This window comes from Dama dama, chromosome 21 (genome assembly GCF_033118175.1).
Source record: "Dama dama isolate Ldn47 chromosome 21, ASM3311817v1, whole genome shotgun sequence".
In the NCBI taxonomy this organism is placed as follows: domain Eukaryota; kingdom Metazoa; phylum Chordata; class Mammalia; order Artiodactyla; family Cervidae; genus Dama; species Dama dama.
In genome coordinates this window covers 72,797,803-72,818,884 of record NC_083701.1, presented here as the reverse complement: position 1 = coordinate 72,818,884, position 21,082 = coordinate 72,797,803, and the positions used below count along the sequence as shown (strand labels likewise).

General features: G+C 37.1%; 1 protein-coding gene and 1 non-coding gene across 2 annotated transcripts in view; both read left to right on the top strand.

Annotated features, from left to right (window-relative positions):
• Positions 1-16,564, top strand: part of CNBD1 (cyclic nucleotide binding domain containing 1) — a 384,488-nt gene extending 367,924 nt beyond the window's left edge. Inside the window, exons 12-13 of the mRNA XM_061122766.1 lie at positions 12,722-12,731; positions 16,099-16,564. Coding sequence (XP_060978749.1) covers positions 12,722-12,731; positions 16,099-16,564 — 476 coding nt within the window. The remainder of the gene's footprint in view (positions 1-12,721; positions 12,732-16,098) is intronic.
• On the top strand, positions 3,965-4,037 carry TRNAW-CCA (transfer RNA tryptophan (anticodon CCA)). Its single transcript has one exon. It is a non-coding gene; the product is annotated as a tRNA-Trp (tRNA).
• Positions 16,565-21,082: the final 4,518 nt, after the last annotated feature.

Below are 21,082 nucleotides of genomic sequence, written 5' to 3'. Positions count from 1 at the left end.
TATTTAAACTTTTAAATTTAATTTTTTAATATTTTTATTGGCATATAGCTGATTTACAATGTTGTGCTTGTTTCAGGTGCACAACAAAGCAAAGTGAATCAGTTACCCATATACATACATCCACTTTTTTTTTTTCCTTTTTAGATTCTTTTCCTGTATAGCCCGTTACAGAGTATTGAATCGAGTTCCCTGTGCTATACAACAGTTTCTTATTATTTGTCCATTTTATTACTACATACCAAAGTGCAGATGTCAACCCCAGTCTCCCAGTTTATCCCTCTTTATTCCCTGGTAACCAAAAGTTTCTACATTTGTGACCATACTTCTGTTTTGTAAATAAGTTTATTTATACCACTTTTACTTAGATTCCATGTTTAAGTAATATCATGTGACATTTATCTTTCTTTGTCTGATTTGCTTCAATCAGTGTGACAATATCTTAAGTGCATCCATGTTGCTGTAAAGGGCAGAATTTTGTTCTCTTTTTTGGCTGAGCAATATGCCATTGTATATACGTGCCACACCTTCTTTACCCACTCCTCTTCCAATGGACTTTTAGGTTGCTTCCATGATCTGGCTCTTATAAGTAGTGCTTCAGTGAACATTGGGGTGTATATATACTTCTGAATTATGGTTTTCTCTGGCTATATCCCTAGCAGTGGGATTGTTGGGTCATGTAGTAATTTTATTTTTAGTTTTTTGGAGGACACTCTATATTTTTCTCCTTAATGGCTATCCACTCCCACCAACAGTGTGGGAAGTTTCCCTTTTCTCTACACACTCTCCAGATTTTATTGTTTATACATTTTTTTGATGATGGCCATTCTGACCTTGTGAGGTGATAATTTACTGTAGTTTATATTTCTCTAATAACTAGTGATGCTGAAATTTTAGAGCTCTAGAGGTATTGGAAGAATAATCATCCAGTCATGTGTGATTGACCCTCTGAATACTATAAATATTCAAATAGGATATGCACTTGAATTTGAAATATAAATGATAACATTGATTAAAAGATCTAGAAACTTATAGAAATTAACAAAGGTGAGATATTTACTTTAAATAAGCTCAATTAGAAATTTTTTCTATTATTTATATATGATTTGTCCAATTCTCTTTTCTGAGTTTCAAGGCTTTTTTTTTTTTAATGTTTCTTAGAGAATATGTATCCTCTACCTTTTTAACTCTGATTTTGTTTAGCTTCAAAGTCATGTGTCCACTTTTAGTAGGTATCCGTTTGAAATTGCATTGATTAATTCTTTCCTTCTATGACATTCAACTACCGAACCTCTCAAGGTACATGTCACTTCAGAATATGTACTAACTACTAATTATATTTACAATAATCTCACTTGACATAGGCTAGATTTTTCTTTTCATGTACTAATTATGTTAACTGATGCAAGGTAAATACACTTTGGGCTCTTTTGCATAAAGCAACATGTCACACATGAAAGTCCTTCTTTCAAGCATGTATCAGAATCATCTTTGTCATTTGGCAAACTAAAATTCAAATAGATGTCATAGTTTAAGTTTTATTTGTGTTTTTGTGAGTGTTGTTCATATTTTTAAATTCCATATATTTGTTCATGTGGAACTGATGTTATAAACCTATTGACGTGTTGTGTGTCTAATTAAACATTTAGTTTTTCAGTAATGCATTTTACAATTCCTCTCCAAATTTACTGTATTTAACAATCTTTGATAGATTGCAACATAATCCACATATGAGAAGAAAACATTTTCTCAAGTATATATTTGCTCCCATATAAATTATGTTAAAGAACCAACCTCAGGTATATATTTGCTCCCACATAAATTATGTTAAAGAACCAATATTACTTAAATGATCCAGTTTATTAACGATATTTAGTAAATACCTAAAGGAAGCAGTGCAGTCACTGTATTTTTACCTGGGATAAGTAGAACAGAATTCAGGAAACATAAAAGAGTGCATAAATGCTAAATATTATATCTGGAGAATTATATATATAACTGTATATAATCATAGAGGAAAAAGTTCAGTAATTAATTGGACATTATTTAAACGGACTTAAAGTATGATTTTGTTTTTCATTTAAATTGTTAACTTTTGGAAAATAGCAGATAACTTGTTTTATAATCTATGTACATTCTTCTCAGATGTTACCTTAAGCATCTAAAAAAACTGAGAACAAGATTATTAATTTAAGCAATATAAGTATATATTTTCTTAAATAATGACACTGGGAATTTAGCTTATCTGATTACTATTTTTATTAAGGTAATATATCTTTGCCCAGATGTAGAATTTATATCTCAAGTCATTTAGATTAAAATCATACATACCAGCTACCTTAATTTTATTGATATCTGAAATTCTCATCATACCATTAAAACAACTGTACTACTTTTGTAATGAGAAATAATTGCTTTCATATAAAAAATGGATTGCCACTGTTATTAATTAAATTTCAATCAACCATAAATAACTGAAAAACTAAGAGACATCTATGGATTTAAATGGGCTTTTCTAAAAGGAAAATTCCAATTTCGAGATGTCATCAGTACACACTATCTGAATGTTTTTGTTTGTTTTTTTAACAGGAAGAATATTAAAAGACTTTTATCTCTGATAATAATTATTTTAATCAAAAACCTAGGAAACCAGATTTTTTCTTTTACCATAGATACATCTTTTAGGTGTTTTAGAAGCAATGAATATATTCTTATTGAAAAGATCTCCATCCCAACACCCTTGGAATTTCTCCTCTCTGCTGAGACAAGTTGTAACCAGGTGTCTCCTTGGTAACAAAGTTAACCAGAAGAGCTTAGACTTGAATGATTTGCTGCAGTAACTATGCTTTCCTGTCCTCTTTGTTTCTTGTTTCTGTTTGATGAGAAAATTGTTGTATAAATATACATTTCCCAGTTGAAAATAAGGTATGACACAATAATTTTTGTCTTGAAATTCTTTTTACTCATTACCAATAATGTCAGTGAAGAAATGTAAATTAATTTGAGGTTGATTTTTGTTTTATTTTGGACAAAGTTTTGTGTGAAAGCAATATATTTCATGTAACTCTTTCTCAGAAACTAGTGGAGTAAAATTTCTTTAGGAATTTCATAAACATATTGAAGAAAAATATATTGTTAATGATAAAAACCAGTCAAATATTTTAAACATTTTGCAGACATGTAGAAGTAGTTCATAGTTGGGAAATTAAGTTTATTTTATGAAATATCACAGATCTTATACATTATATATATATTAATAAATGATAACATTAATCAGAAAACAAGGTTGACCTTGGAATTTTAATTATTTATATTGTATTAGCTACTGATAAATTTCATAAAGTTTTTGTTTATTTTGCATAAAGAAGTCAATGTTTTGCTTGGGTATTTTTTAATAATTTGTTTCATAAAGAAAATATCAAACCATTTCAGTTTATGGCTTTGGGGATGACAGAGTTGACAAGTCTATTATAACAAAAGAAGCAGAAAGATCTATAATACTCTGTTCTCAATTTTAATCTTGCTGACGCTCTACTCTGTACTACACATGAAGCTACTTGTTGTTCCACTAAATGCTATTCTTCCATAGATGTGATCCTTGATGAGTTATGTAGTCAGTGATTCAAAGGGTCTGTGTTTGCATTTTTCTGCCATGTCTCTCAGCAAGAAGGTATACTTGTAAGTAGGATTATTTGCTATTAGTGAAAGTGATCTTTCACAATTTGGGCACATTAGTTTAAAAATTTAAATATAACCATTTTGCATTTTCCTTGCAGAAAAAGTTAAAATGTTACTCTGGGTTTTGGGGTACTTCTATTAAAATATAATCACAAACTACTGTATACACAAAAGAAATAACTGGTTTATTGAACAAGTTCAACTTTGCATTCACAAAGCAACTGTGCAATGTCTTCCACATTCTTTGATAATTTTTCAGTGAGAGGAGTTTTTCTCCTGCCCTTGGACTTCCCCTGTGGCTCAGATGGTAAAGCGTCTGCCTCCAAGGCAGGAGACCCAGGTTCGATCCCTGGGTTGGGAAGATCTCCTGGAGAAGGAAAAGACAACCCACTCCAGTACTCTAGCCTGGAAAATCCCATGGACAGAGGAGCCTGGTGGGCCACAGTCCATGGGGTTACCCACAAAAGAGTTGGACATGACTGAGCGACTTCACTTTCACTTTAAAAATAGCTCTAATGATTTTATGAATACTCCTAAGTCATAAAACAGGCTAAAATTTATTTTTAGTTTCCAAATATTCTCAACTGAGGCCTTAATGCATCTAACTTGATAAGAAGCACGTATCCAAATTCGATGCAGTGTTGATGGGCTTGCTACATCCTTCCTCCTTGTTTTCTTGCTGCTTGTCAGCTGGGGAATCCTCAGCCACCGGACGCTGCCCCATTCACAAGGCCTCTCCACCTCAGTGATGAAAAACTCCCATCCAATCTCTCACACTGAGTCATTCAAATTTCTTTTCTCTACCAACTGCTCATTCTGTGGGTGATCTTGCTAGGTTCATCCAGGTAAGCTCTCTAGAAGAAGGTCAACTTGTTAGTAGTCTTACATTTTTCTGTGAAATGTCTCTGATTTATAATATAACATAATCATGGAAGTCATACCATAATCATGAAGAGCACATTAGAACACTGCTCCCACATTGCTGGGGGCATAATTACCTATATGCAAACCGCTTCATTAGTTTTCTCCTTTGATGAAGTCAGTATGCTATGGTGAGAATATCATGAGTGTTTCAGATAAAAGTTCAGTGTGCTAATGTAAATTCTGTCATCTTCTGTGGGGCTTCCCTGGTGGCTCAAAGGGTAAAGAATCTGCCTGCAATGAGAGAGACCTGGGTTTGACCACTGGGTTGGGAAGATCCCCTGGAGAAAGGAAAGGCTACCCACTCCAATATTCTTGCTGGAGAATCCCATGGATAGAGGAGCCTGGCGGGCTATAGTCCATGGGGCCCACGGGATCATAAAAAGTTGGACATGACTGAAGGACTAAACACATCATCTTCTGTGAATTGTGGTTGTAAGAAATTACCCTAACTCCTAGATTCCAATGTTTTAATGGTAAAACTTGGTATAACAATAATTACTTTCTTGAAATATCCTGACCCAGCTGAAAGCACTTAGAAAAGCATCAGATACACATTCAGACTTACATAGTCACATTTGGAAATTTTACTAGAAATCTGAATATTGGGTAATCAAAAGAGCTAACATTAGTGATTCTTTACTGAAGTAAATTTCTTTATTTGTGTTATTTCATTAAATCTAATGACAATCCTTTAAGTTAAGCTTATTAAACAAATTTTACAAAAGAGGAAACTAATGCTTATAAAGCAGAAGACACTTGCACAAATAAACAGGAATTTGTAGTGATGGAGCCAGAATTCAGGCCCAGTTCTGTACAAAGCCCATGCTCTTAACTATGCTTCTCATTTTATACAGGAGAAATTGGAAACTTACAAAAAGTGAAATATATAACTGAGGACGTTTGTCTAATGTGTCAGAGCACATCTTGGAAACCAGCTTTCAAGGCTCACAATTATATAATACTAAGCATTGCTATTTATTAATTTAATTTATGTGTGAATAGTCCTGGGAAGTAGAACCATTCTACTTAGAATGTAATACAAAAATACGTGTTATACTAAAGTACTATTTATGGAAGTAAAGTTTTTTTAAAATTATATATAAATATGTAAAACATTTTGTAGTAATGTAACATTTATTTCTTTAGAGAAGTGGCTTTAATATATAGATACATTAAAAAGTTGTAGAGCTCTAAAATGGAAAATCAATGAAACATTGATATACAAATTACCTATAACTTTTAAGGAAATACTCATTGTTGTCTCTTTAGGATAATTTATTCAAAATAAAATAATAGTTAAAATATATTTTATAATTCTTGAGATGTTTTAGGCAAAGAAAAAAAAAACAAAAACATGTTCCAGGAGAAGATTCTTCTGATTCTTCATATATATATTTTTAATAGGAATAATTTGATGCAACTGTTTTGATAGCACAGTTTACTCAGTGCAATATTTTTTGAAGTTGTACTTCAACAAATGTATACTTAATTGTATATAACGTATATGTTATTGTATCATGATCATGATAAGACACAAAAGAGAGAGTTTTAAAGTATGAGATTAAAGTAAAAAGAAATTCTAATATTTTCTTTCCATACCATATTGTATGAATTTGTGTAGGAATCCAGGGAATAAATAGCTTTCTTCGGAGAGCACTGGTTTGTATATACGGGTGTGAAATAAGAAGCAAAGATGCAGTCAGGTTTTAGACTAATGATGCAGATGCCAATGTGTTGCTTTGAACTCTAAGTTATTGTGCATCATAAGAAATGAAGAAATCAGATATAAGCATGAAAGTGTCTAGTAAAGTTGGTGGATGGGACAATATTTAGAAAGCAGGAAACAGTTAATAATTGTGTACAATGTAGGAGAATTAATCATGACAGAAGAACTTATCTCTCTTTTTTTAATTTATTTACTTTTAGTTGAAGGACAATTACTTTACAATATTTTGTTGGTTTCTTTCATGAGTCAACATGAATCAGCCTTAGGTGTACATAGGCCTTCTCCCTCTTAAACCTCAGGCTTCCCTGATAGCTCGGTAAAGAATCCACCTACAATGCAGGAGACCCCAATTTGATTCTTAGGTCGGGAAGATCCCCTGGAGAAGGGATAGGCTACCCATTCCAGTATTTTTGGGCTTCCCTTGTGGCTCAGCTGGTAAAGAATCCACCTACAATGTGGGAGACCTGGGTTTGATCCCTGGGTTGGGAAGATCCCCTGGAGAAGGGAAAGGCTACCCACTCCAGTATTCTGGCCTGGAGAATCCCATGAGGAGTCCATGGGGTCGCAGAGTCAGACACGACTGAGCGACTTTGACTTTCACTTTCTTGAACCTCCCTCCCACCTCCTACTCCATTCCTCCCCTCTAGGTTGTCACACAACCCCAGTCTGAGCTCCCTGAATCATACATCAAATTTCCATGGCTATCTATTTTACATATGGCAGTATGCATGTTTCCATGCTATTCTCTCTATTCATCCCAGCCAGGCCTTCTCCCCCACCCCCGCCCATGTCCATAAGTCTGTTCTGTGTGTCTGTGTCTCTACGACTTCCCTGCAAATAGGTCCATCAGTACCATCTTTCTAGATTTCATATATATTTGTTAATATATGATATTTGTTTTTCTCTGACTTACTTCAGTCTGTATAATAGCCTCTAGCTTCATCTACCTCATTAGCACTGACTCAAATGCTTCCCTTTTATGACTGAGTAATATTCCATTGTACGTATGTACCACAGTTTCTTTATCCATTCATCTGTCGATGGACATCTAGGTTGCTTCCATGTCCTAACTATTGTAATAGTGCTGCAATGAATATTAGGGTGCACGTGTCTTTTTCAATTATAGTTTTCTCAGGGTATATGGCCAGTAGAGGGATTGTTGGGTCATCAGTTCAGTTCAGTTCAGTTCAGTCACTCAGTCGTGTCCGACTCTTTGCGACCCCATGAATCGCAGCACGCCAGGCCTCCCTGTCCATCAGCAACTCCCGGAGTTTACTCAAACTCATGTCCATCGAGTCAGTGATGCCATCCAGCCATCTCATCCTCTGTCGTCCCCTTCTCCTCCTGCCCCCAATCCCTCCCAGCATCAGGGTCTTTTCCAATGAGTCAACTCTTCGCATGAGGTGGCCAAAGTATTGGAGTTGGTCTTATTCCTAGTTTTTAATGGAATCTCCATACTGTCTTCCATAGTGACTGTATCAACATACATTCCCATCAACAGTGTGAGAGGGCTCCCTTTTCTCCATATCCTCTCCAGAATTTATTGTTTGTATGTTTTTTGATGATGACCATTCTGACGTGTGTGAGGTGATATCTCATTGTAGTTTTCATTTACACTTCTCTAATAATGAGCAATATTGAGCATCTTTTCATGTATTTATTAGCCATTGGTATGTCTTTTTTGGAGAAATATCTGTTTAGGTCTTCTGCCCACTTTTTGATTGGGTTCTTTGTTTTTCTGGTATTGAGTTGCATGAACTGCAGGCATGCTTTGGAAATTAATCCTTCGTCAGTTTTTTGCTATTATTATTATCTGCTATTATTTTCTCCCTTTCTGAGTGTTGTCTTTCACCTTGTTTATAGTTTCCTTTGCTGTACAAAAGCCTTTAAGTTTAATTAGATCCCACTTGTTTATTTTTGTTTTTATTTCCATTACCCTAGGAGGTGGGTCATAGAGGGTCTTGCTTTGCTTTATGTCATAGAGTAGAGCATGGGTTCTTTTAGGACAGTTTTGTGTCTTGAACAGCTGAGAGTTTTACAAATATTTTTTTATTTTATTTTATTTTTTTTGAGTTTTACAAATATTTTTGAATGGTTTGCATAAGAGTCAGATAAGGGGAAATGGTTGTGCTATAATAAAATAACTATGCCAATAGAGATAACAGTGTCTAAAAAAATCCCATTCCTTAATTCACCTGAAACAGTTGCTAGGAATTACTGTTGTCGTGTTAGAGGTAATTACAACCAAATTCATGTAACAAGCACTAAACTGAATGGGAAATTATATCTCTTGACCTGAAATGCCATTGGATTTATCCACTTAAGACTAAATTATATCAAGAGGGTGATATCCCTAAAGAAACCAAACAGACTTAATAGTTTTCTGGGGCTCTGGGGAGGAAAAAGGTAGAATAATTGCCCTGTAATTTATGTATCTTTATTGGAGAGATAATTTTAGGGAAAGAAAGAACACAGTTGACCCAGTCTACTCTCCTTGGAGGTCTCAGGAAATAAGCTATTGATATTTAATAGGAAGTGCATGCATGCTCAGCCACATCCGATTCTTTGCAAGCCGATGGACTGCAGACTGCCAGACTCCTCTCTCTGTCCATGGGATTTTCCAGGCAAGGATACTGAAATAGGTTGCTGTTTTCTTCTTCACAGGGTCTTTCTGAGCCAGGGCTTGAGCCTATATCTCCTACATCTCCTGCATTGTGGGTGATTTAGTAGAAAGAGTCCTTATCAATGGAATGCTCTTAGAAAGATGTCTTTGGCTAGGATTGCTTATAGTAAACAAACCTAGGATATGTGAGGTTTAATTTCATAGAAAATATTAAATAAGATCACTTATCTAGATATAAATTAAAAATTCTTCATAAGCTTAATGCTTCCTGCTCTGTGGAGTAACTGAGATATCTTACACGGAAACCTCCTCTGGTATTCTAGGTTAGAAATTCATGTCTAAGGATGATGCAATGTCCCTGGGAGCCATCACTGATGTTCCAAATTTCTCTTTGCTCTACTTGTACTTGCTACTAGCTTGTATCATCAAACTATTAGTAAATATGTAAGTCTGAGCTGATACATATGATTCTTTGGTTATCTCAGGGAAGAGGAGAAGAAAGAAAATGAAATAAAATATAAGAAGTTGAAAATAGAATAACTAGAGAAAGAAATGAAGTTGCTAGAATAGCTGCTTTTGTCTGGAAGAAAATAAAAACATACTGTCTCTATCTTATTGCAAACATAAAAATTAAAATTCCTGATGATATGTAGAGTTATAGGTAGAAAATAAAATCTTCTTAAATAGTACCTCTTTCTTTCTCTTTCCATTTCTTAGGTATTTTATGTAGCAACACCTCATGTCCAGGTACCAAAGTCATAATGTTTGGGGAACAAATTACTGCTAACTTAGTGTCTTCACAAGAAACATTTGTTATCTTACAGCTCCAGATATTGGACTTCTGATGTAGGTGACACTAATCTAAAATCACGGTGTAAGCAGGCCTGTAGGCCATCTAAATGTCCCAGGGGAAGATATTTTCTTGCCTTGTCCAGAATTTAGAGAGGTCTTGCATTCCTGGGTTTTTTTCAGTCTCTTCCTCCATCTTCAAAGCCAGCAGTGGCCTGTCTTTAAATCTTTCCCAGACTCTTACACTTTACCTCATTCATCTACACGTTTTTAATTATAGAAGGAATTTTACTTTTTTAAAAATATACAATGTTTAAAGATTGCACTCTTATTTATAGCTATTACAAAATACTGGCTATATCCCCGTGTTGTACAGTGCCCCCTTGTAACCTATCTTATACCAACTAATTTATACCTCCCAGTCTCCCATCCCGGTATTGTCCCTCCCTCAATACTGGTAGCCGCTACTTTGTTTTGTATATCTGTGAGTTTGCTTCTTTTTTGTTATATTCACTAGTATGCTGTATTTGTCAGGTTTCATATATAAGTGATTTCCCCCCCTCCTTTTTTTTTCTCATCAAGTTTTGCATAGTCTAGCAAGCTAATAGTTAACAAGATTGCTTCCTAACTCAAATTCCACATTCCTCGAAGGTTTATTATAGTATCACCTGTAGGTCAGCCTGGTGAAGCAGTCATTATCTACAATATTTAAGATATCATTTTAGAGAGAAAAACAGAAACATGTTGGAACATATATTGGCACTTAAAATTTCAGTTAACAAATAAGATTGCATTTACTTTTCATGGCCAAAGTAATGCACATGTAATGCTGAGTGAGCATCAGGAGTGAGACATATAACCTCCCATGGATATGAGCAAAAACATAGGTGGCAAGAAATGCCATCTACCCACTGTAAGAATTTGTTTGAATATAGAAATTTATATATATATACACACACACACACACACACATATTTGTTATGCCAAAGTCTTTGTGTGGATCACAACAAACTGGAAAATTCTTAAAGAGATGGGAATACCAGACCACCTGACCTGCCTCTTGAGGAATCTGTATGCAGGTCAGGAAGCAACAGTTAGAGCTGGACGGGAACAGACTGGTTGCAAATCAGGAAAGCAGTACGTCAAGACTGTATATTGTCACCCTGCTTATTTAATTTATATGCAGAGTACATCGTGAGAAATGCTGGACTAGAAGAAGCACAAGCTGGAATCAAGATTGCTGGCAGAAATATCAATAACCTCAGATATGCAGATGACACCACCGTTATGGCAGAAAGTGAAGAAGAACTAAAGACCCTCTTGATGAAAGTGAAAGAAGAGAGTGAAAAAGTTGGCTTGAAGCTCAACATTCAGGAAACTAAGATCACAGCATCTGGTCCCATCACTTCATGGCAAATAGATGGGAAAACAGTGGAAACAGTGGCTGACTATTTTTCTGGGCTCCAAAATCACTGCGGATGGTGATTGCAGCCATGAAATCAAAAGAGGCTTACTCCTTGGAAGGAAAGTTATGACCAACATAAACAGCATATTAAAAAGCAGAGACATTACTTTGCCAACAAAGGTCCGTCTAGTCAAGGCTGTGGTTTTTCCAGTGGTCATGTATGGATGTGAGAGTTGGACTATAAAGAAAGCTGAGTGCTGAAGAATTGATGCTTTTGAACTGTGGTGTTGGAGAAGACTCTTGAGAGCCCATTGGACTGCAAGGAGATCCAACCAGTCCATCCTAAAGGAGATCAGTCCTGAGTGTTCATCGGAAGGACTGATGCTGAAGCTGAAACTCCAATACTTTGGCCATCTGATGTGAAGAGTTGACTCATTGGAAAAGACCCTGATGCTGGGGAAGATTGAAGGCGGGAGGAGAAGGGGACGACAGAGGATGAGATGGTTGGATGGCATCACCGACTCAATGGAAATGAGTTTAAGTAAACTCCAGGAGTTGGTGATGGACAGGGAAGCCTGGAGTGCTGCAGTCCATGGGGTCGCAAATGACTGAGCATCTCAACTGAACTGAACTGTACAGATGTGAGTTTTAATAACATAGGCTTTCTTGGATTTGGATGATGAATTATAGTAATATCATTTATTGATACTAAGAATTTTCCAAAACAAACTTCAGGAGAGGAGATATATGTGTGTATATATGTGTGTGTATGTATGTGTGTGTGTGTATATATATATATAACAAATTTAAGCAAATCATAGAAATCCTATGTAAATAATTACGGGGCTTGCCAGGTGGCACTAGTCGTAAAGAGCCCACCTGCCAATTCAGGAGACTTAAGAGACACAATTCCCTTCATCTCTAGGTCAGGAAGATCCTCTGGATGAGGGCATGGCAACCCACTGCAGTATTCTTGCCTGGAGAAGCCCACGGACAGAGGAGCCTGGTGGGCTACAGTCCATAGAGTCACAAAGAGTCAAACAGTATTGCAGTGACTTCACATGCACACAAACAGTTATAGGAGTATACTCAAAACAGTGGAAATGTATCCACCAGGTTGTCAACTACTGTTGTCAGGATGTGGATTGAATAGCATATTTGACTTTTGAACTTAAAAAAAAATCTATTAAGAATATTTTAAAGGCAAAAAGATAAATATTGAATAGATTATCTGATTCCCGATTTATGAACTCTTCAAAATTCTCATACTTTTTCAATTTATTTTAGTATTCAATTTTGTAAAATGTGTCATTTTTTAATGTGATTATATTGTAAAGATACCAGTTACTTTAAAAGTGATAATGGAATTCTCAACCGTTCATTTCAGTGGTTATCCCACCTGCCTCATATAAAGATAGCTGTTTCAGTCTATCTGTTCATTAGACCCTTGAATTTATACCTCATGCCATGCCCGTTTGAGATATCTGTCAAAGGAGTTGAACCACACATTTTTTAAGCACCTACCATATCCCTGGCACTTTGTTAGGTGCTCTAAAATTGTTTGCTATTTCCCTTTTAGAGAAAAAGAAGTAAGTTCCTTTATGTGTAACTTTTCATCATTATTACTATACTTATGAAAACAAAGAATCAGCATTTAAAATAAGGTCTTCCTGACTCCCGATTCCTATACTGCTTCTCATGCATTTATAATTCTGTTATTTTTCACACTATAATATTAATGTATCCTCCTTTATGCACATTGAAACTTTTATACTGTAGGAATTCTTTCTTTTTGGGTGGCAGTTCCCAAGTACAAAACTGACCTGCACTGAGAATTATGTCACCTTTATCGACAGCACCAAATGCATGCAAGAGAATAAATAGTAGCAAATTATATTATCTTGGTTTTAAAGCAACACTATCCAATGTTAGCGAAGTGAGTGGAAACGAAATTCGCTCAGTCGTGTCCGACTCTTTGCGACCCCAAGAACTACACAGTCTATGGAATTCTCCAGGCCAGAGTACTGGAGTGGGTAGCTTTTCGCTTCTCCAGGGGATCTTCTCAACCCAGGGATTGAACCCAGGTCTCCTGAATTGCAGGCAGATTCTTTACCAGTGAGCCACAAGGGAAACCCAATGTTAGAGAAGAAACTGGTAAAATAGCCAGTTGTAGCAAGGTTCTGTTAGACAATAAATTTTCCTAGTGGTACAGTCCAAATCATGTAAAGTGAAAACAGAATTGTGAAGAAGTTTAATGCTCTTTGGCTTCTTAATATTCTTAGTATTCTTCTAGAATCCTGTTTATGAGGTACCAATGATTCTTGATTTTAGAACATAGTGATATAAATTTGATTGCTTGCTAAGACTGATAGTGATTATGAGACCTCAATATTTTTGACTTGCTGAAAATTAGATACAAGGAAGGCTCATTCACATACTCTTCAAATTCATTTGACATGTGTTTTAAAGTAGATGTACTGCTTAATATAATAATATTGACAGTAAGAGAGAGAAGTTTAATTATGTATTATCTGCATATAACATTCTATAACAGAATCCTGATAGGATTGGCTATTTAATCTGTAGCCATTAGATAGTCTTAAAATATTTTGTTCCTCCTTCAACAAATATTTATGAATGCCTGCTTTGTAGAAGACACCTTTCTAAGCACTGTGGATAAAATCATGAACAAAACAAAATCTTTGTTTACATGAAACTTACTTATTGGGGGAGATAAATACTAAAAAAATGCATGCATGTATTACATGTCAGGCAGTGATGAGTGCTCTGAAGGAAAACAAAGCATATCAGAAGATAGAGACAGATGGAGAGATGCTATTTTAGACAAAACGATCAAGAAGGACCCCCTAATAATATGATATTGTATCTGAGACCTGAGGAAAGTGCAGAATGTCTGGAGGAGGAAGGATAGGGGCAGAATTAACAAAGAATGTAAAAAAGTCTGAAGTCGATCCAGCTGAGAATGATTCATGATCAGTTCAGGGTAGTTCAGATGAGTGACTAAGTAGGAAAATTGTAAGAGATGAAATCAGAGTAGCAGCAGGAGAAAGGTGGATATAGGGTCATTAAACTTAAGGATCTTAGATTTTACTCTGGGTGAGGCTTTGGGGATTTGTAAAATGAAGAGGAACATAATCTAGGTTTGTTTTTCTTTAATCACTTTAGTTCCATATGGAGAACATATTTGAAGGGCAAGGACTGAAGTGAAAAGATCAGTTGTGAGGGCATTAGAAAGTCCATGTAGAAAATGATGATGGCATACTCTAAATCAACTTACAAATTCAGCAAAATCCCTGTCAAAATCCCAGTCTGCTCCTTTTTTTCTTTTGGCAGAAAATGACAGACTGTTACTAAAATCCATATAGAAACACAAGAGATGCAGAATAGCCAAAATAGTCTTGATAAGAAGAAATATGGAAGACTTCCAAACTTTAAAACTTACTGCAAAACTGTGTAGTAGTTGCAGAAAGAAAGACATTTATCAATGGAATACGATTGAGAGTCTAGACATAAACTTTTTATAGTTATGGTCAATTTTTGACGGGATGACAAAATAATTCCAAGAGAAAAAACAGCAGTTTCAAAAGTGATCCTGAGATAATTGGATATGCTCACACACAAAAATGAAGTTGGACTCCTACTTCACACTACAGGCAAAAATTAAATTTAAATGGTTGCAAAGACTCATAGAATTGAATGTAATAACAAAACTAATAAAACTCTTAGGATAAAATTTGGGAGTAAGTCTTTGTGACCTTGAGTTAGGTAAACTCTTTTTAATTATGATTCCAAAGCACAAGCAAGAAAAGAAAAAGAAGTGATTTATTGAAGTTCATTAAAATTAAAACTTTTGCACTGCAAATTATACTAACAAGAAGTTGATAACCCACATAATGGAAGAAAGTATTGGAAATAATTTTTATAATAAGGTATTGAATATTGAAAGAGTGCTAACACCACCATTAAAATCAGTGGATAGTCTGAACAGATATTTTTCCAAAATACAAAATAGGGTAGTGTGCACATAAAAAGATGCTAAACATAATGATTAAGAAAATGCAAATCAAAACTGCAATGAGATATCATTTCTTTTCCACTATTGTAGCAAAAATTTTAAAAAAGGCAATACATGCTTTAAAGGATGTGAAGTAATGGGAATTCTCATACACAACTGATGGAAATATAAAATGGTGCAACCACTTTGAAAAATAACTTGATAGTTCTTCATAAAACCATACATTTACTGCATAAGTAAGGAATTGCACTCGTGGGTGGTTGTAACAGTATTATTCATAATAGCCAAAACATGGAAACAACTCAAATGTTCATCAACTGATAACATGTGATATATCCATGCAATGGATACTTAGCAATAAATAGGAGTGATGTACTGATACACAGGGCAACACGGATGGGGCTTCCCTGGTAGCTCAGATGATAAAGAGTCTGCCTACAACACAGGAGACCCAGGTTCCATCTCTGGGTTGTATAAATCCCCTGGAGAAGGGAGTGGCAACCCACCCCAGTATTCTTGCCTGGAGAATTCCATGGACGAACCTTGCAACATGGATGAACCTTGGAAACATCGTGCTAAGTAAAAGAAGCCAGTCACAAAAGACCATATATTATGTAATCCTGCCTCTATGAGATATCCAGAATAAAATCTACAGAGCTAGAAAGTAGATTAGTGGTTGTTAGGATTGAGAGAGAAAATGGAGAGGGATGAAGAGTGACTGTTAAAAGATGTAAATTCCTTTGAATGGTAATAAATATTCAAAATTAAATGGTGGTATGTTTGCAACTCTGAAAACTTAGGCTGCATTTCAGCACGGGCTTTTCTCCAGCTGTGGTAAACGGGGGCTACTCTCTAGTTGCAGCGCGTGGGTTTCTCATTGCAGTGGCTTCCCTAGTTGAGAATCATGGTCTTTCCGGCAGATGGGCCCAGTGTTTGCAGCTCCCAGGCTTTCGAGCACAGGCTCAACAGTTGCGGTGTATGGGCTTAGTGCTCTGTGGCTTAAGGGATCATCCGGGATCAGAGGTGCAGAGTTCGTGCCTGTTGCACTGGCTGATTTTTACCACTGAGCCATCAGGGAAGCCCTTTGTGTTGCGGATTCTGTTCATGATGCCAACTGTCTTGCCGTTCCGACTGTTCACTGATCCCAGGGTAGGCGAGGCTGGAGCTAAGGGGCTGGGAGAAGACGCAAGGAGCTGTAGGAGCTACAGACACGTTCTCTGTCTCCTGGCTGGCAGGGCAGCGGTAGCAGCAGCCATAACAGAACCACAGTGTAGCCATAACGTACCCTCTTATAGCATAACCATGATGTCGCTCCAGCGTGGCCCCGATGCAGCAGCAGCCGGGGCTTTCATGGGGACGCTCATGCAGGCGAACCGCACAAAGTAGCCCGTGACCAAGCTGTACCCTGGGTGTGCATGTGCAGGGCTATAAGTGATCTCAGCTGTGACATAATCACTATGTACAAAAAGCGGGGCGAGAGAGCCCGACCATGCAGTCTTGGCTCATTTGCGCTCCCCACACCCCTATTCTCTGCGCCACCAGGGAAGCCATCATGGCTCAGCTGGGAAAGAATCCGCCTGCAATGCGGGAGACCTGGGTTGGGCAGATCCCCTGGAGAAGGGAAAGGCTACCCTCCAGGATTCTGGCCTGGAGAATTCCACGGACTGTAAGTGCATGGGGTCACAAAGAGCTGGACACAACTGAGTGACTTTCACTTTCACTTTGGGTTTCCCAGCTGGTGCTAGTGGTAAAGACCCCACCTGCCAATGCAGGAGACATATGAGACGCGGGTTCGATCGCTGGGTTGGGAAGCTCTCCTGGAGAAGGAAATGGCAACCCACTCCAGTATCCTTGCCTAGAGAATTCCATGAGGAGCCTGGCGGGCTACAGTCCATGGAGTCGCAAAGAGTCAGACACGACTGAATGACTTCGCAGCATGCACCCACATCCCTATTGCTGGCTTAAAATCGTTTTTTGTTGTTGCTTGTTTAATCTAAAAAATGATCACTTAAAAATGGTTTAGCATCAAAGTTTGAAGGTCTTTCTACAGTTTTTTTGTTTGTTTGTTTTGTTTTAAAGTCAGAACTTTGAAATGACTAAGTTCTTGGACCGAGGAATTGAAAAGATAAGGGTGACATTCACTAGAATCTAGGAGATTGAAAGTAGACTAAAATTGGGGATGGAATCAAGAATGTCTTTTTAAGCATGTTAACTCTTCAGACACTAAGTACTATCAGGAGGAGATTTCAATAAGCAGACTGGCAGCCGTTCGTTCTTCAAGAAATAATGCGGAAACAGTTTCTACAGACAAGATTCAAGCACAGTTCACACTATGACTTAGACAAGTATTCTTGGTCTTCCAGCAATATTCTACCTCCAGAAACACTGCATTTGAGCTGTTAATTAAATATAATATGACCCAAGTAGTTTTAATTCTTTTTTAAGTAGCAAAAATGAGAGTTTGTAAGTAGACCTACACACTAAATTATTGCTCATTATTGTATTTTGTCTAACACGAATTCAAGTTTTTAGATAGTACATGGTATGTAGTTAGGCTTGAGAACTTCAAAAGAAATATATATCCTTTCTTTCCCAGAAGAGATTGTGAGGTTCATAGAAAGTGTGGATTACCAGAAAAAGTCAATTACACTTAAATAGTGGGAAGTTTAGAAGTAATAAGGGGTCAATATATGAGATGTAACAGACTAAATGATAAGTGCCAAGATGAATGTAGGAAATAAAAGTACTATACCTTGGAAAACAGAAAGAAAAACACCCGTGGACTGGGTGGTCATAGAATTGCTATAAAATAAGTGTGACTTTTTTCAGTCCCACAGACAGCAGATGTGAATACACTGATAACACAACCACTCCATGGTTAAACATATAATAAAAATAAACATAATAATTAAAATAACAACAACAATGAAGATGATATCAAATTACAAACTACTTTTTTTGTGGGCATGATCAAAGCATATATTTTTTTAATCTGTTGATTAGATATAGTAATCATCCATACTGTGTATGTTATGAATATGCTACTATCATGGTGACTATTTAAAATTAGAACTGCCTTAAACAATTATATTTTAGCTTCTCCAGGCCAGAATACTGGAGTGGGTAGCTATGTCCTTCACCAGGGTATCTTCCCAACCCAGGGATCTCACCCAGTTCTCCCACATTGCAGGTGGATTTTTTGACAGCTGAGCCACCAGGAAGTCCATATTTTAGATTAGTAATATAACATAAGATTCTTGGTAATAAAAAGCACTGATGAAAGTCAAATAATTATTCCCAACTCTAATCCTAATAGCTGTTTAAATGAAGAGATCACCTATGAGCTGGGGAGTAAAGTGGAGTAGGGTGGTTAAACTTTGTATAAATGTATTCAGTTCAGTTGAGTCCCTCAGTTGTGTCCAACTCTTTGCAACCTCATGGACCGCAGCACATCAGGCCTCCCTGTCCATCACCAACTCACAGAGTTTACTCAAACGCATGTCCATTGTGTCGGTGATGCCATCCAACCATCTCATCCTCTGTCGTCCCATTCTCCTCCCGCCTGCAGTCTTTCCCAGCATCAGGGTCTTTTCAAATGAGTCAGTTCTTCACATCAGATGGCCAAAGTATTGGAGTTTCAGCTTCAACATCAGTCATTCTAATGAACACCCAGGACTGACCTCCTTTACGACAGACTGGTTGGATCTCCTTGCCATCCAAGGAACTCTCAAGAGTCTTCTCCAGCACCACAGTTTAAAAGCATCAATTCTTCAGTGTTCAGCTTCCCTTATAGTCCAACTCTCACATCCATACATCACCACTGGAAAAACCATAGCTTTGACCAGATAGACCTTCGTTGGCAAAGTGATGTCTCTGCTTTTTAATATGCTATCTAGGTTGGTCAAAACTTTTCTTCCAAGGAGCAAACATCTTTTAATTTCGTGGCTGCAGTCACCATCCACAGTGATTTTAGAGACCCCAAAAATATAGTCTGTCACTGTTTCCACTATTTCCCCATCTATTTGCCATGAAGTGATGGGACTGGATGCCATGATCCTTGTTTTCTGAATGTTGAGTTTTGAGCCAACTTTTTCACTCTCCTCTTTCACTTTCATCAAGAGGCTCTTTAGTTCTTCTTCACTTTCTGCCATAAGGGTGGTGTCATCTGCCTATCTGAGGTTATTGATATTTCTGCCGGCAATCTTGATTCCAGCTTGTGTTTCCTCCAGCCCAGCATTTCTCGTGGTGTACTCTGCATATAAATTAAATAAGGAGGGTGACAGTGTTCAGCCTTGATGTACTCCTTTCCAAATTTCTAACCAGACTCTTGTTCCATGTCCAGTTTTAACTTTTGCTTCTTGACCAGCATACAGATTTCTTAAGAGGCAGGTCAGGTGGCCTGTTATTCCCATCTCTTGAAGAATTTTCCACAGTTTGTCATGATCCCCACAGTCAAAGGGTTTGGCATAATCAATAAAGCAAAAGCAGATGTTCTCCTGGAACTCTCTTGCTTTTCTGATGATCCAACAGATGTTGGCAATTTGCTCTCTGGTTCCATTCCCTTTTCTAAATCCAGCTTGAACATCTGGAAGTTCCCAGTTCACATACTGTTGATGCTTGACTTGGAGAATTTTGAACATTCCTTTGCTAGCGTGTGAGATGAGTGCAATTGTGCAGCAATTTGAGTCTTCTTTGACATTGCCTTTCTTTGGGATTGGAATGAAAACTGACCTTTTCCAGTCCTGTGGCCACTGCTGAGTTTTCCAAATTTTCTGACATAATGAGTGCAGCATTTTAATAGTGAGGGAGGAAAGGAACAGACTGAGCTGACTCCATCTTGAAAAAGAAGGAAACTCCACCTTGCACTTTCAGTTTGCTTTGGATTATGTGCCTAGTAACAATGAGGATAGCTTACCTACGCCCAAACTGGCCTCCTGAACTGATAAACACCAGATTCCATACCAAGATTTCCTGTCGCCAAAAAGAATGTAATAATCCCCTCTGTAGTCAATCACCTTTGTAATCTTTATGGCAAGGGTGTAGGCTACAATGTGTAACCACCTGACCCTTCCAATTATGAATCATGGCTGTAACCTGATTGCATCTCCCTTTTACACTTCCCAGGCTAGGTTTAAGGAATTTGGGGATGCGGGCTTGAGCAGTACACTTAAGGTATATAAGGTTTTCACAAAAGTCAGTTGGGGTCCTTGGCTAAGAGGAGACTCTGCCTTGGGCGCATTGGTGTAATAAGCTACACTCCACTATCTGCATGGTCCTGAGTGAGTTTGTTTCCCGGAACACGTGGCTACAACAATAGCATCCTCTTTTAGGATTTGAAATAGCTCAACTGGAATTCCATCACCTTCACTAGCTTTGTTTGTAGTGATGCTTCCTAAGGCCAACTTGACTTCACATTCCAGGATGTCTGGCTCTAGGTGAGCGATCACACCATTGTGATTATCTGGATCATGAAGATCTTTTTTGTACAGTTCTTCTGTGTATTCTTGCCACCTCTTCTTAATATCTTCTGCTTCTGTTAGGTCCATATCATTTCTGTCCTTTATTGAGCCCATCTTTGCATGAAATGTTCCCTTGGTATCTCTAATTGTCTTGAAGAGATCTCTAGTCTTTCCCATTCTATTGTTCTCCTCTATTTCTTTGCACTGATCACTGAAGAAGGCTTTCTTATCTCTCCTTGCTATTCTTTGGAACTCTGCATTCAAATGGGAATATCTTTCCTTGTCTCCTTTGCTTTTGGCTTCTCTTCTTTTCTCAGCTATTTGTAAGGACTCCTCAGACAGCCATTTTTCCTTTTTGCATTTCTCTTTCTTGGGGATGGTCTTGATCACGGTCACCTGTATAATGTCACGAACCTCTGTCCATAGTTCTTTAGACACTCTGTCT